This window comes from Theobroma cacao, chromosome 4 (genome assembly GCF_053813885.1).
Source record: "Theobroma cacao isolate CCN51 chromosome 4, ASM5381388v1, whole genome shotgun sequence".
Lineage (NCBI taxonomy): Eukaryota > Viridiplantae > Streptophyta > Magnoliopsida > Malvales > Malvaceae > Theobroma > Theobroma cacao.
In genome coordinates, this window is record NC_142642.1 from 32,566,991 (window position 1) to 32,584,420 (window position 17,430).

General features: G+C 33.2%; 1 protein-coding gene and 1 pseudogene across 1 annotated transcript; both read right to left on the minus strand.

The window, feature by feature from the left end:
* Window positions 1-1,683: 1,683 nt before the first annotated feature.
* LOC148763305 (large ribosomal subunit protein eL27x) lies at window positions 1,684-2,224 on the minus strand. The gene has a single exon (XM_088805129.1). It carries the CDS (start codon window positions 2,156-2,158, stop codon window positions 1,751-1,753), a length of 408 nt encoding a protein of 135 aa, XP_088661255.1. The 5' UTR covers window positions 2,159-2,224; the 3' UTR covers window positions 1,684-1,750.
* Window positions 2,225-4,677: 2,453 nt separating this feature from the next.
* On the minus strand, window positions 4,678-12,285 carry LOC18602310 (uncharacterized; annotated as a pseudogene).
* Between the last annotated feature and the right edge of the window lie 5,145 nt (window positions 12,286-17,430).

A 17,430-nucleotide genomic window follows, 5' to 3' on the forward strand; every position in this document is an offset into this window, starting at 1 on the left:
CCTAATACTTTGGCAATGTAATCTTCTCCGGTACTGCAACATTTGTTACTCAACCCGGTGATCTTCGATCAGATGCTCAACCCGGTGATCTTCGATCAGAACCTGTTACGGATAGGGTAATGAATACGTAACGTTTAATGTCCAAATCTCATCATTGTTAGTTGAAGCTGCCTCTTTATGGAGAGAACGGAGTGCTCCTGTGTAAATGATGCAGACCGCAAACCTCTGACACCAAGCTCTTTGAACGACTTCATTGCCAAAACTAATAGTTTATGCACCACCGAGAAAGTGGAGAGACAGAAAGCATAGTACAAGGTAAATCTCGTAATTTTGGACACGATTCGAGAAAATACGAAGTTAAATAAGTTTGGGTTTAATCTTAACATGTTTTGTGTCTAATAATTTCTAATATGTTTAAAACACGAACATGTCACACACGAATAACACGCTTAAAATATGTTTAATTAATCGTATTATTGTATTTAAACATGAATACGTGATCAACCTATTAAAAATTAATAGTCAAAGACTATTTTAATCTTAAATAATTTTGATTTGGGTGTTTAGAATTATTCATGGTTGATGATATAGTTAATGATATGCATTTAATTATGGATGAAAATCATAGATCATTTTTGATATTATTAGTATTTTCAGGTTATATGTTAATGATAGATTTTATCATATTACATGATAATAAATTTTTTGTATGTTATTTATGTTAAATTTTATTATATTTGTTGCTAATATTATTTTGTTTTGTTATAATTATTTTTATAATTATTAATTTTAAATTTAAATAATAAAATTATATTTAATTATAAATATTTTATTTAATCGTGTTAAATGTATTAATCGTATTATTATTCGTGTCATGTCGTATATTGACACGTTTAATAAATGTGTTAATCGTATCGTGTCATGTTACACGATTATGAAACGTATACATGTATATATATTTCAAATTTATAACACAAATATTATTTATATAATGTTCATATTTAATCTTAACATGTTTCGTATCTAATCGTATCTGACAGGTTTAAAATATGAAAACACGAATTGCGAAGTTCAGTAGTAGGAGTATAAGCAATGGTAGAGTTAGGATTTCACATTTGGAAGGATAAAAATAATGTTTATAAAATAGTTATACTAAAAGTTCAATGTTTGATAAGTAATTTAGATGAAAAAAAGCTCATGTGAAAATTATACAAATAACTTCAATTATGTGTTAAGTACAAAATAAAGACATTTTTTAACAACTATTGCATAAGATTGGGCATCCTTAATTGAGCTTGACGGTCTTTCATAAAGTTGAAAGCATCTATTATTAAATTAATATGAAAGCCTCAAAAGATTTTCTTTTCAATGAGAATAATCAATGAATATTTAAGAAAATTATCTAATATTCTATTATGAGTCTTATTCTTAACGAGTTTTATAACAGAAAATGTACGTTTTGATGTTACAGTGGAAACTGAAAGAGTCAAGAAAAGTTAGATTAACCTATCAATATAGAAGTAAACTTTTGATATTCTCATATTCTTCAATGCTTGATATAACTCAAAAAGTGTAAATACATTTTTCAAAACTTGATTATGAAGTATGTCAAGTTTGAATAGATCCAATTGATAGTTTTTTTTTTTTTTTTTTTTTTTTTTTTTTTTTTTTTTTTAAAAAAAAAAACTCAAACTTCTTTTCTTCAAAATGACAATATAATAACTCAAAAGCGACAACACCAACAAAACCCTTAAAACCTAAGCTTAGTAAAGAACCACCTGTTCTTTCCAGTCTTGAACCTCTCTTCAAACCTCTCCTTAGTTGCCTTGCAGGCAGCCACTTTCTTGTCCTTTGTCTGAAGAGCATCGACGGTGACCACGTCTTTCAAGTCCACGTCGAGGGTGTAACGCGTGGGCATCAGATGCTGGTAATTCACGAGCTTGATGAAGCACTTGACGCGTGACTTCTTGGCTGTTTTCTTGGCGGAGTCCTTTCGAATAACCTTGCTTGGGTACTTCTTTACCCCTGCAACCAAACAGTGGCCGTATGCGCGTTCACGTGTGCCGTCGTCGAAGGATTTCACGATCACGGCTTTGCGTCCGGCATATCTGCCTTGGAGGACGATGACGGCCTTGTTGGGTTTAAGAAACTTCACCATGGTGACGGCGGCTGCAGCGGCTCTGATTCTCTCCTCCCAAAAACCCTAGGTCAGATCCAATTGATAGTTTAAATGCATTTTATCATGCTCAGTAAAATCATCATGAGAGTAATATTTATTTGCAATGTTACAAATACTTTTAACATCAAACGATTTGAAATCATTCTGACGACCTAAAGATGTGCTAAGTGTAATACTTCACATTTTATGGGTTTTCACATTACTCTATTGAGATCGTGGTCTTGTAACATTTTATATTTAATATGAATGTAATTATTACGACCTATATAATAATTTAAATCCATCATTACTATAAATCATAAAAATTTTAATTTTGAAATTGTTGGGGGCCACTAGGCGCCCCCGGCCTCTGCAGTGTAAGTAATGTCAACTATATCTGTATGTATGGGTTAAATTTATGTTGGATAGAAGTAGCTGTGATATCTTAAATGTTGCCGCTGCTCTACTCTCATGGGGTTTTCTTAAATGTTGCAAGCAACTTGACCAAAAAAGAATTGGAAAGCAAACTCCTTAATATTGTACCCAAAAATAGAAGCTACTTTATATATTTTTGATATATAATGAGTTAAGTCTCCCTTCACCACCCCAACTTCAGCTCATAAGTGGTCGTTGGAAGGGAACCAGAATTTGAGCAACTTTTCTATTGCCGATGCAAAGGTACACTCATATAAATCTTACCTTCTTCCTTTCCGATTTTCTTCTTTATACCTTTGATAAATAAGGACAATTACGTTTTTAATATTGTTGAAAGGTGTAAATAGTGGGTGTCGGTCAAGCAGCATGAGATAATATAGTTGTTTTTATTCATTTTTTTTATAAGCAATTCATTTTTTACAAGAAGTCATATCCCCACGGTATATTTCTACATACCAGATGGTTCTTCCAATTGTTTTGATGTCTAAAGGCTTAAGGAGTCTTTGAGCAGAATTCTTGTTCCATTCTACCGAGTAGCCGGAAGATTGGGATATGATGAAAACGAAAGACTTGAGCTAATTCTGAGATGGATCTCTTAACTGGCGATTTTACAGATAGCTCACAAGTTTGGCGACTAGTTCCAGCAGTGGACTATTCAGGAGGAATATCTTCTTATCCACTTTTCATATTGCAGGTAACTAGTTTTAATTACGGAGGAATCAGCATTGGAGTTGGAGTTCATCATAGTTTAGCAGATGGTACATCTGCTCTAAATTTCATTAATAGTTGGTCTGATATGGCACGAGGCAAACCCCTCTGCCTTGAACCCTTATCAATGGCTGTTGGCCCTCCACAATATCAATAAATTTTATTGGAAGAAATAAATAATAATTAAGTTAGGTGCATGGACATTTTATGCAACAACATTTAGGAATCTTTTTCTTTCTTTGAATGGACTCAGTATGTTCAAATTCAATCGAATAAGTTGACCAGCCGACAATGAAATTTCCAATAAGCTAATTAGTCAGGTTTAAGCGCTCTTATTGCACCCCACACCAAGTCAGTCAGCTCTAATGACGATGCTACACTTAGAAGAAATAAATAATTAAAGATGGGCATTTTCAAAGGTGTATGATGCATATGGATACATGTCGGGTACTAAAGATGGTGGGTTCAATGCTTTTACTCCAAAAGGCTGCAAGTTTTCCAGCCAATCTCAACAAACAATCTATCAAGTGACGGTTCAAATCAATGTTTTTATTGGAGTGATTGATCGAAAACCATAGGCCTGTTAAATTGAATCAATGTTTTTCATTTATATTCGCATTTGACGATTTAAAAAAAAAATGCCAGTGGTTAAATTGAATTCAAACCTGTCCTTTTGACTTTAAATTACTAGTCATACCATCCAATGAAATGCATAATTTTATTAAGCATTTACGATATTTAACACAAAATCATAATATATATTATCCTTGAATTGAGCTGAGGGATTAAATTATGAATTGGACGTGTGCCAATTCAATAATCGGTCCAATTATTAATATATGGGTTTTTGATATATAATTAAAAATTTAAATTCTTAATCATAAGTCATCATCATATATAATATTTTTATCAATTTTCTTTCTAAATAAGATTTCAATCCACCTAATCTGACATCCACACCTTAACACTTACGAAGAAGTACCATCAAATACACATGTTTAAAAATTTTGATGTTGCTATTATACTGTCAAAGTAACCTTACGGTATCGTGATTTGTTCATGTTGCAGGGTGTTTAGGGGGAGGTTTTGATTCTGCTTCATGTACAGTTACAGGCACTGCTGCTCTGGTTTTTGTCTGCAGCAGTAATCTGGTGTATAGTTTCTTTACGGATGTGTTTTCTTTTCTGGATAGAGGCATGATATATGCCGAGATTTTGGGGATGTATATACCTCAGTTTTTGTTTTTGAGGCATAGGTGCCAAAGTCAGGGGCCATGCAGGTTTTTGTATTCTGTAGGGGTGATACCTCTTCCCCTTGTTTTTCTGCATGAAGAAATGAATTTCAATCTTTGAAAATAAAAATATAAAAAAGCCATTACTCTTTATTCATACAATATTACATCACATCATGTTCGTTGATTTTGGAAGGGAAAAATTTCTTATTCGTTCACCATTGATTCATCCCTAAGCACTCTTTTCTTCATGGAACATTTCCACTTTTGCTTCCCTGCTTTATGAATTTATCATGTGTCCGTCCGTCCCTACTCAATTGGCGGTTGTCAAGTGACGGTGAGATACTAATTTCATAGCTAATCCGGAAGGTTTTGCTAGTTTTCCACTTGGACATGAATTTCTTGACCTAATTCAAAATTTGAAATCAATGTTACCAAAAAGACAAATGGATTCCAAAGGGCAGATATTTAAGCTTACTCAAATCAAATTTACGAAAACAATTTTGCTTCAACAAACCTGGCCTTGGGAAAGTTTCCTTAAAGCTCCAACATCTTTCTTTCTAGCAAGCTCTCTGGCATCGCTCAACAGGGAAAGATATTCGTGATACCTGTCATTCTGACCTTATAGAGAAGGCTAAAGAGGAAATGTTAGGACAAATTAATATACTATTTAGAAGTCAACTAAAACCAAATGGGGGGTGGCAGATAGTACTAAATTTAACCACGTCGATCTGAATTTGCTCTAAATATTGCACAATGCTTGATTTAGCTCAAATAAGGGGTCCCATGTAGAAAACATCCAGATTTATGACTAGGAAGCACTCTTGCTCATCGGATATCGGCTCACTAATTATGCACTAGGAGAGGTAACTTGGGATTGTTTTAATTCTATCATTACATCTTAACTAGTTAGTTACTGTGACTGCCAACATTGTGTTTTTGTTGCAGGACTCTCCCTAATTCTTTGGATAATGAATAAATATTTAATTATCCCAAAAAAAACACCTTGGGAGTTGTGATTGTTGGTCTTAGAAAGAATATTCTTAAATTTAGTTAATACTTTTTTTTGTTATTTTTAAGTATTTATTTAATTTTTATGTTTTACAACAAAAAATAATAATCAAAAGCGAAAATATCAGCATTGCATCTTGGCTAATAAAATTAATCCTTATCAAAACGCTGGGCTTAGCTAAGGTATTGTGTTGAGGTGAGTTGAAAAGAGAGATGTTGCATTCGAGACTAATTAGTGCTCTGTTTCCATACTAACAGTAAGATGGAAAAATATAATTCAAGCAATTGAGAAAATTTAATGGAAAAATATGGTACCATCTGTTGCCTCAAATTAAGAATGCGTTCTTGGGCTTCAACCTTTCGCTGGCGTAGTCCCCTTTGCTGCTGTATTAAAAGGCGTGCCTCTTTTTCCATAGCCTTAAGATCCTTCTCGATACGCACAATCTCCGGCATCACTTCAGAACGCTCCCGTCTTAACTCCATTGATATTTTGTTCACAAGCTACATATTTATGGCAAATATGATAATATTAATATTATTATACTTCAGAGAGAAGCAAAGTTAATGGATTAATAAAGCTTTAAATAGGACTGTTTTTACTTTGATTTGCTCCTGTATGGCCCTTTTCGCGCTCAAGGGGTTCCAAGGCTCACCCTTGGCAATGGCATCTCCCAGAGCTTTCTCCTCTCTCTCTTCAATTTGTTTCATATTTTCAACCATCTGTATATACCTCGCTTTATCTATATTCCCGTAACTATACCACCAAATCTGCCACAGGAGTCCCAACGAACCCATCAGCAATTAATTAATTAAAAACGACACCAGCAAAATTAAAGAAGACGATGATGTAAGCTAAGATCACTGAGTCTCCAGCGGTTATCTTACATATTCTTGTAATAATGGCCTAGGGTCAATGAAATCATTGAGTCTCTGTTGGCTTCTAGCTATCTCTTTCAAGATTTGCCTTTCTGTAGCCATATTACTACTTCCATGTAGCATCCTGCGTTTGAAGCCCTGCAACCATTTCAGTAGTCCTATATGAAAGTCAAACCAACACCCCCCCTCCCCCGTTCAAAAAAAAAAAAAGCAAATTATCGGAGTATTAACTTAATTTAGTAGTAATAGTATATATCCTTACATGAGTATTTTATTCTTTGGAGAAGGAGGACTTATTGGCTCCTCCCTTCCCAAAATTCAGCCTATCCAAAGCTGCTTGCTGATGTTCCAACATCATTTTTTGCCACTCCATTCCGCCCATAATGCCACGTGGACGATTCAATAGTTTCTGTCGTTGAGACCAACCAGCTATCTGTTTTAGCTGTCCAGACAGAACAGAATAATTCTTTAACATTAATTTATTAGTCACTGCTCCTTACTTTTCCTTAATCGTAAGTCGTTTAAAATTCTGTTTAGCTATTGCTTTTGTTATTGAACACAGAAAGTATGTTTAGAAAACGTCTGCTTTATGCAATCTAGTTGGTGCTTAACATACGTTATGATCACTATTATCAGAGAAAGAGAAACTTAAAAATAAAACAATATTATCTAGATCATAATATGCAACATAAGAAATAAATGGCAAACCAAAACTGAGGATCTCATGATGAGTTCATACCCTTAATATCTTGTATCTCTCGTTGATTCGAATTATATCTTGATCCATTTTTTCAATCAGCTTTTCATCCTCTAAAGAGTCTTTATAGGGCCAGAACTTGACAAAATAGAATCGATGAACCTTTTTAGGCTTATTGAGTTGTAAATCAAGCTTCTCGATTGCACTTGAAATTACGTCTGCTTCACCTTTAAAAACCGGAATTTGCTGCATCGAATTAGCTTCCAAGCAGTCCGTTGCCATGATTTTCTGCCAATATTTTGATACAATAATACAATCAGCTGCTGAACATTAAATTGTATAATTATGAAACATTTTCTTTCTGAAATTAGGAAACAAGAAGGCTCGACCAATATAAACAATGAAAATTGAAACTGTGGAGTGTGGACTCTTTAAATTAATGAGCTGAGAAAAAAAATAAGAAAACAAATGCATAAAAGAAAAAGAAACGAAAACAAATATCATTTATACAGAACAAAGCTTCGGTTCAGTGCACAAAAGAACCTACATCCATGTACAATTTCCGAGATCAATTTAATGATCAGCCAATTCGAATATTATCTATAGAGAGATGCTTAAAAATGCCAAAAGAGAAAAAAAAATGTATATAAATATGAAATGAGGTGTTATAATGTCTTAAAAACAGGCATGGATGCTTACCTTGGATACAGTTGAGATGGCCTTTCGAACGCAGGAAAATGATTGGCAGGTACAAATAAATAAGCTGAATAGAAGAATGCGTTCCAGTTTAAGCCCCAAGCCCTTGCACCCCACGCCAAGTCACTAGTCAACTGATTGCCAGCACCTCCTTACGTTCTTCTTTTATCCATTTTTTCTTTAAAATATTTTATCACGTCCGTGATTTTTATTGAGTTGACTAATAGGAGGAGCAAAAGTAATATGCTTGCATTTTCTTTCGAAAGAAGAAAAAAGAAAGGTGATGCTTCTGTAAGTATTCTTATCACATTCACATTTGAATATAAGAATTAAAATATAAATCATTACATTTTTTATTTTCAAAAAAGTTCGAATCTAATTGTTAAATAAAGAAAATATATATCTATCATTGAACTGAACGTTCAAGTTAACCTTAATTAATCTGACATCAGAATTAGAAAACATGTCCCACCAATTCATTGCAAAACAGTTGCAGTGCCAATGTTTCAAGTGTGGTTGTGTTGGACAGAATTCATTGAAATAACCAGCAGAGAAACGAGATGAGAGAAATAAGCCTCATGGGACAAGGATAAAGAAGTTATAATGGATTATGGAAGTTAATTGACTACTAGTTCTGAATCCAAAGAACAAGCAGAGTAAGGGCAGTGGATGGTGGTTAGTCAGAGACGTTCTCGAAATTTGGACGAACTTCAAGCTGGCTCATCAAGCAAGGGGAAGGAAATCGGCCTATCCAAACAGGAGTCAAGTGGACGGATTAGGAAAATTGCCAAGCCCATTAACCAAAACATTCCAAGCACTTGGTCCTCAAGCCAATGAAGATAAATATATACAAGCCCATTAACCAAAATATTCCAAGCACTTGGTCCTCAAACCAATGAAGATACATATATATATGGAGAGTTGATCATGATGAAACACTTAGCAGTAAGATGTAACTCGGTTATATACGAAGTGTAAAATTATTAAAGAAATTTAGAGTGTTTGAGCTCTTTTTTTTTTTTTTTTTGGAAAATGAGTAAATAAAAATTATAATTATAAAAGTAGTCTCCTTATTAAGCACTAAGAAAGTAACAATTTAATTTAAAGAAACCAATTGCAGCATCTTGCACTACATAAGCCATAACTTTATTCATATCATTTACATTTTTTTGTGTACGTGATCATCGATCTATAATTGTTAAACATAGAAAGGGGTTTCTTCATCGATTCCCTTTGGTTTACCGTTGATTCATGCCTAAACACTCTCTTCTTCATGGAACTTCTATTTCTAGGAGCATTTCCATCGGTATTTGCAATTGCTTCACTACTGCTTCAATAATATCTGTGCATTGTTTGATAGGTTGGAGGCCCTCAGGGTACGTAAGTGTTTCTTGATCGTAGTTCCTGCTCCGTCCATCCCTACTCAATTGGCTGTTATCAAGTGACCTTCTGATACTAATCTCATAATTAGTTCTGAAGGCTCCATCATACTTGTGATTCCACACCGACGCATGAATTCTTTGACCTAATCCAAAAATCGAAAAAAGTGTTAGTAAACAACAAATGCAAACAGATTTAAGCTTTAATTATATCGAATCAATTTCATTAAAAGTTTTGCCTGGGCGTCGGAGAGTTTCCTTAGAGCTTCCACATATTTCTTTCTAGCAAGCTCTCTAGCGTTGCTTAACAGCGAAAGATATTCGTGATACCTGCCGTTCTGAATTAACAGAGAAGCATATGGAGAGGAATCAGGACGACGAATTATATATTTAAAAGGCAATTATCTTCACTGCTATAGTCAATATTCTCATGTAGTAAACATCTTTATCCGATTTTGGCTCAATTATGCACTTGAAGGTAATGTTGCATGATACACGGGCACTCGTTGGGCATAGCTAAGGAATTGGATTGAGGTGAGGTGGATTAAATCTTTCATTTGAACCCTAGCACTCTCTTTTTGTATTAAGCGAAAATCAAATAATAGGAAGGAAAAGTATAATTGAAGCATGTGAGCACATTTAGTGTAAAATGTCGTACCATCTCATCAGAGTGTTGCCTCACTTTAAGAATGCATTTTTGGGCTGCATGCTTATGCGCCCATATTTGCCATCGCTGATTACCTGAAACAAATGTCTCTTCGTTAATAGCCTCACGATCTCTTTATAATCGCTGAATTGCAGGCATCCGTCCCGTTTCTTCCGTCTTAATTCCAGTGATATTTTGTTAACAAGCTACATGCATGCATGACAAATATGATAATATTAGTTATAAACTTGAGAGAAGCACAGTTATTAGATTAAGCCTTTAATTGTAGGAGTAGGACTATTTTACTTTGATTTGCTCCTGTATGGCGTTTCTCACAGTCAAGGGGTTCCAAATCTCGCCCTTCATAGCAGAATCAGCCAAAGCTTTCTCCTTTCTCTCTTCAATCTGTTTTATCTTTTCAAGCATCTGGTTATGCCTGACCTTATCTTCACTCCCGTAACAGTTCCACCGAATCTGCCATAGCAGTGCCGGTCATGAACCCATCATCAGTATTTAATTAACTAAAAATAACATGCATTAATTAAGCTAAGACAATGATCGAGTCTGCAATTATTATCTCTTACATATTCTTGTAGAAGCGAACTTGTGCAGTGGGGGCACTATGATTTCTCGTTTGGGAGACAAAAATAATGTCTATAAAACAGTTATATTAGAAATTTAATATTTGAAAAAAATATAAAATAACTTAAAATAAAAAAATTCATGTAAAAATTACACAAATAACTTTAATTATGTGTTAAGTATAAAATAAAAATATTTTTTAAAAAAAATTGGACATTTTTAATCTTTAAATCTACTAAAATTAATTATTAACTAATTATTGTAAAGCGTCTCACCAAATGAAAAAATTATTATAAAGATAAAATTTTAAAATTTTAAAATATATATATACATACATATTATGATATTTAATTTTGTTAAGAGAACAGGACCCTACTAGACTCCATTCCCTCGACCATTGACCTTCGGTCGTCAAGATGACTGAGCCTTAGTTGGCTACTAGTTATCTCTCTAAAAGGGCGGCTTTTCTGCAGCCAAATTACTACCTCCATGTAACATCCAGCATTGAAAGCCCTGCAATCGTTTCAGTAGTCCTATGAAACCCCAAAAGAAGGAAACGAACAAAGATACAGTGGATTTTAAAGTGCAACCTAGTCTAACGCTTCTGTAAATCCGGTCGTTACATCAGTATTACGTCCTGTCGAGAAGATAGACTTACTGGCTCCTCCGTTTTGTGCAATTCTGGAAAAATTCAGCTTATCCAAAGCTTCTTGCAGATAATCCAACATGATTTTTTGCCACTCCAATCCGCATGAAATGCTTGATGAACGATTGTATAGGTGGTCTAGTTGTGAGCAAACATTCTTACCTTTTGCCTGTCCACGAAACCCAGAGAAAAAAAAACACATAGTTCTTTAAAATCAATTGATTATTACAGCTCCGCACTCCATCAAATTTGGATTAAAATTAACGGGAAAAAATAGTCAGACTGATATGATTTAAATCAGTTTTGAAATAATAGAAATTATGAGGTAAAATTTTTCAATGAACAAATATGTACAAGTGACATTTATTATTGACATATCATTTTCTTTATTTTTTTTTTAACTTTTTTACTGCCAAGGTGATGTAATCTTACAAATACTGTTTTGTTAATTTTTGTCTAAATTTACGTCAAAATAAACTTACACTCATAAAATTTAACTCAGCACAACCAAGATTTTTTTTTTTTTTGAAAGGTGTGTTTATTAGCACAACCAAGATATTAAACATTGAGTCATTAGTAAATTTAATATTTATCCCTTGATAAATATGTTAAGTTTGATGAAGTAACAAATTGTAATTCGCTAATGTACAACATATACAAGTTTACATCAATATTGGTATATTTGTCAATATAAACTATAATTTATTTATCTCTAACTTTTGGATAATTTCTTAGATAAACATATATATGATCTATTTTATGAACTCTTATTAAACCTATTTAATTATTTTTGCTTGTACAATATAGTTGGTGCTTAATAAACTTTATTTATCTAATAAAAAAGATACAAAGAAACAAACTTTATCATGATGATATACTATAAGAAAGAAAGAAATCACAAATGAATTTATCTCATTGTGTACCTTCATTATATTGAGTTTCTTGTGGATTCGAGTACTCTCTTGATCCAAGTTCTGAATCAGGTCTTCAGCCTCTGAAATTTTTTATGCTTTTTCTGGATCTTTATAGGGCCAGAACTTGACGAAATAGAATTGATGAACTTTTTTAGAAGCACCAACTTCATCCAACACAATCCTCTTAGGCGGCTTATTGAGTTCAAAATTGAGGTTCTCAATTGCACTGGTATTCACATCTCCTTCACCTTTAAGAATCGGAATTTGTTGCATCGAATTAGCTTCCAAGCAGTCCGTTGCCGTCATTTTAAGACTCTTCTCATCAGATGGTTAAATCTATGAGATTCATTAGAAGTGATCATGTACCTACATGCAATGCAAAGAGAAAAGGAAAAAGTTCATCATAAATATGAAAACAAGTGATAAAGGCGTGGATTCTTACCTTGGATATACTCGATATGGCCTTTCAAACTCAAGAAAAAATGATTACTAAGTGCCAAAATTCATAAGCTGGCTGTATTCGCAAATAATTAAGATCATGAATAGAAAAAATGATGGTCAAGTTTAATCCTCAAGCCCTTGCATCGATCCCACGCCAAGTCATGAGTCAACCCATTGCCAGCACCTTGTCACAGCATTTTCTTTAATAAATTCTTTTTTGTAGATATTTTATTATTATTATTAATTTAAGCTCAATTGGTCAATGTTTTTGAGCGACCTTTAATGATGAACAGGTGCGATTGTCTAATAAAGCCATTCTTTCTGATTTAATGGTACACAAGTTTTTATAATCAATTAGAACTGACACAAAATGATTGGCTTACTGTCAATTACGATCATATAATGCCAAAGAACATGAATTGCTTTGGAATGCTAAATATTATAATGTCAAAGTTGCTGACTTAATTAATTACTTTAATGGTATCTGGAAAACTTAATTATAAACACTATATATCTTTGCACAATATCAGGCATTGTCTACTTCTTAAGTAATTCAAATCACCAATGGTTGAGATCAAGTATCATTGTTATGGTAACCAGGCAGGCCATTGCAATGCAATATTCCAAATGATTTGCAGCTCAATAGTACATTTTGACTTCAAGAATTTGACTCTTGAAGCTCGTGAGTATTTCTCTCTCCCTTTCTTTCTTTTTTTCTTTTCCCTTCCTTTTGTGATTCGGTTACTTGATGCTAGAATAGAATGGAATCACCTTAATATTCTTGTTATGCTACTAAGAGCCTGTTTGGCCTGATTTTCTTCTAACTTAAAAGTTATTATAAAACTCTTATGAAAAATAATAATTTTTAAAATTAAACTAAAATTGTTTGGTAAATTTTTTTTTATAAGTTATAATTTTTGTTAAAATTATCATAGAAGATATTTTTTTTTAGAAAGTAATATCGTAATTATTTTTAACAGATAAGGATATTTTTGAAACAAAAATAAAATTCTCTTGTATTTTCAAAAAAATAGAAGAAAAATCTCATCATAAGAGCTTTTTCTGAAGCTCTTTTTTTAAAAATTTTATTTTTTTAAAAAAAAGTTACTTTTTTTTAAAAGCTTCTCAAAATTTATATGTAGCTTGACTTTTGCTTTTAAAAGGTAAATAAGTTAAAAAAAAAAGTCAGGCCAAACAAGCACTAAAGATGGTTTATGGTCTTGTAGATTTGCAATATTTTTACTCTTGCATAACAAATAAGGTATTCACAAGTTGTAGAATGGTGTATAATTATTAATAGTTAATTTTTTTGAAACATGATTTGAATGAAAGAATAAAAATTGACATAGAGTAACTATTTCATTATGTTCATATTTTTTGTTTGGTTTATAATCATAAATATAAATTTTTTTGGTTTATATGTTTATGTTTTTAGTATTTTTTGTAATTTTTTGTGTGGTTTGTCTAGGAATAAATTAATATGGATTAGTACATAAAAAAATATGTGCAAATAAATACGCATGATTAAAAATAATAGTTTATTAAAGAGAGGTTAGAAAAATTATAGTACCATTAGAAAGATAAAAAAAATTATTATGGATTTTAAGGTTGAATGGCAGGATATATATATGAGGGGAAGAAGTTAAAGCCTTGAATTTTGATGGAAATGGTTGGGATTTCCCATTTTAGTTGTGTTTTAATAAACATTATAATTGGGCTTGGTACATAGTTGATTTTAGTGAGGTTTTGATCTTAAGTTGTGTATTTGTTTTCTTGTTAGATTGATTGTTCTTTTAATCAAAGATTAGAGAATAGATTGAGCTGAATTACTTACATTATCCCGGAAATGGTCTATATATCAGATTTATTACAAGGTTATGCTAGCTGGGGGTATTCTATGTTAATGATATTGGTGTTTATTGGGATTGTTTTGAGAAGGAAGTGGGAGGCCTCTTTTTTATTGTGTTTAGATGGGTTGGTGCGAAATGAAAATCTACCTTTATGAGGATGTACATTGTGTAGATTCATCTTAGGAATGTAGGTCATGTTATGTGCTTATCAGTAGCAATTTCTGACCATTTATTGGAATATTGCTTGTCAATACTTCATTTATGCTTACTGCTCGGGTTCTGTAGTTCAGCATCATTCTTACCGGTAAATGGTTGGTAGTCCTCATGCCCTTATATTATATAGCACATGGCTCCATGAGAAAGGGGCACTTGAAGCTACTGCAAAATTGAAAGATTTCGGTCTGCAGGGTCATTTAGTATGTCATCAACATTTTTTTTTAAAGCGAGTTTTATTCTTCCGTCACCAGTGATGTCATATGTTACGGTCCACACCAATCTCTGCGAGGTATTGTTCACTTTGACCCTGGCCTCAAGGTTTTGTCCCATAGAAAGCATCTCTCAAGTTAAAAATGGTGTGAATTCTTATATGCCCAGTATCAATCTTATACATAATTAATGTGAGATTCATAGCTTCTCTCTTCAGGATTATGATAGCCACCCTTACTCTTCGCTGAGAGTTTCTCTTCGATGTGGGACTACTCACTAGAAGCACCTTGTCAACCTGTTGCCAGCACCTTGTCAGAACATTTTTTTAAATAATTCTTTTTTTAGATGTTTTATTATTAATTTTTATTTTTTTGAAAGTAAGTACTTTTTTTTATTTACACTCAATTAGTTAATGTTTTTGGTATTTTCTTTTTACCTTTTAATTTTTCCTTTCTATTCATTTTATATTTTTTACTTTAGGTTTTTTGTTCACTGTTATTAAAAAACAAATAGTAAAAAGTATTATGCGATATTGCCACTTCTTTTAAAAATGGATTGGGGTGGAAAATGGTGTGGTATGCCACTATTTGAGTCATCTGGACGTGTAGGAATGATGTTGTCTTTAATGGCAATATCTGAGATAGTGATTAGATTTTTAAATTCTCGACAATTAAAGTGGCATGGTGGATGCATGGGAAATGACCTGGCCACTTTGCTCCTGTCACGGACCTTGCAAGATGCCCAAACGAATGTTCTACCCCTACCTTGATCAAGAAAAACGAAGTCTTTGCGCCCTGGTCAAGGCCTAGAAAAGGGTGCCTTAAATTCAACACTGACGGTTCCTCCAAAGGCTGTTCCGGAGACTCAAGTATTGGCGATATTCTACATAATGACTCTGGTGATAGGCTAGCTATGTTCTCTAAAGACATTGGAGTTTCGGACTCTACAACTGCTGAGCTACTTGCGGTGAGAGAGGCTGCCACCATCTATGCCGCATCCAAGTGGTGCTCTTCTTCCGTGCTCGTACTGAAGTGTGACAATCGCAATGTAGTCAAGTGGCTTACCGACCCTAGTGACGTGCCATGGAGATTGCGAGCAATGGTTATTCAAATCTGGTCCCTCCTTGCCAAAGTTGATAAATGGAGCATTACTCACATACCACGTTCCGCCAACGATATGGCTGACACGTTGGCTAAGAAGGGAGTGCTTAGACCTTATGATTTTTTCTGAATCATTGGTGAAGCCTCGAACCAAAACCAGGCTGCTCTTTCCCTTCCCTCTAATGCAGCGGGTTGATTCCACAAATCTGTTCTGCTGTCCTTCTTGCTTAAAGGTACCCTGAGATTTGTGAACCTGCTCAATATTTTGATCTTTGATAGCTGTTTCTCTGTTATGATTCTGGATATACCTCTGTGTAGCTTTTGTCCCTGTTTTTTGGCTTATTGGGATCTCTTCCCCTGCACCTATCTGCCAAGGGTGCTATTTTTGTGCAGCTGCTGTGGTGGTATTTTTGTTCTCTTGACGAGGCCCTTGAACGTCTTCTCTTAATTGTACAGTTTCCATTTAATCAATGAAATGATGCCTTCCGAAAAAAAAAAAGTACTATGCGATTGTCTGGTAAAAGCCATTCTTTCCGAATTAATGGCACACAAGTTTATAAACTTTAATTAGAACTGGCAGATAATGATTGGCTTACTGTCAATTATGATCAGATATGGCCAAAGAACGTGAATTGCTTCGGAATGCTAAATATTATAATGTCAAAGCTGCTGACTTAATTAATTTCTTGAATGGTATCAGGAAAACTTAATTATAAACACTATATATCTTTGCACAATTTCAGACCGGAGATCGGCCGATCGCATATAATATTCCAGATGATTGCAGCTCAATAGCACATTTATATACTTCGTACTTTTATTGCAGTTTGACTTCCACAACTTGACTTTTGATTTTAAAAAACATTATTACAATTTACATGACCTGATTTAAATGAAAGAATATAAGTTCTCATAGAGTAACTATTTCATTACCGGCTCATTACTTTTTGAAATAGTTTAATTTCTGATTTATCATATGGCAAACAGCTTTTTCCATTCTACAAATACTGTACTTTAAAAGATTATTATGTGTCCATTTATGATATATTTTAAAAAATCAATTAACTAATTATTAAATGGAAATGTGACAATTGTATAAACTCGTTTTTCTTTTTTTTTTTTATAGAATTTGGCAATTATTTTAAACTATTGCTAAATTTTTGATATAATCAGAGTATAAGAAATTTCAAATAGTTATTTGCTGAAATTATTTCATTTATCAAGTTTAGAGAAAAAATGAAAAAAAAAATACTTTGCAAAATTAAACGGTACCTACCTACATATAAGATCCTCCACTTCTCCATCCATACCTTTATGATGATCCTGAAAATCATGTTGAATAAAAATAACATAAAAACAAACAAAAATGTTAGCTTAACATGTTCAAATTGGAACTACAAACATCTTTGTCTGTGAAGTTAGAGCCAACAAATATCAGAAAAATAATATATTTGGATTGGATCCAACCCTTGATTTTTTATTTTTTTTTTGCCTCACCTAATTAGGCAAACTGACATTTGGTTGGCTTATAACCAGCAATTAATCTTCCAGGGGAAAATGGAAAATCTGACAAGAAGGATCTTAGGCAATCATATACATACAGTATTTTGCATTGTATAAAGGTTATTAGATAG

What these genes read in the sequence shown, in the direction of transcription:
- LOC148763305 (XM_088805129.1), bottom strand. Translation starts at nt 2,158, where the DNA reads ATGGTGAAGTTTCTTAAACCCAACAAGGCCGTCATCGTCCTCCAAGGC.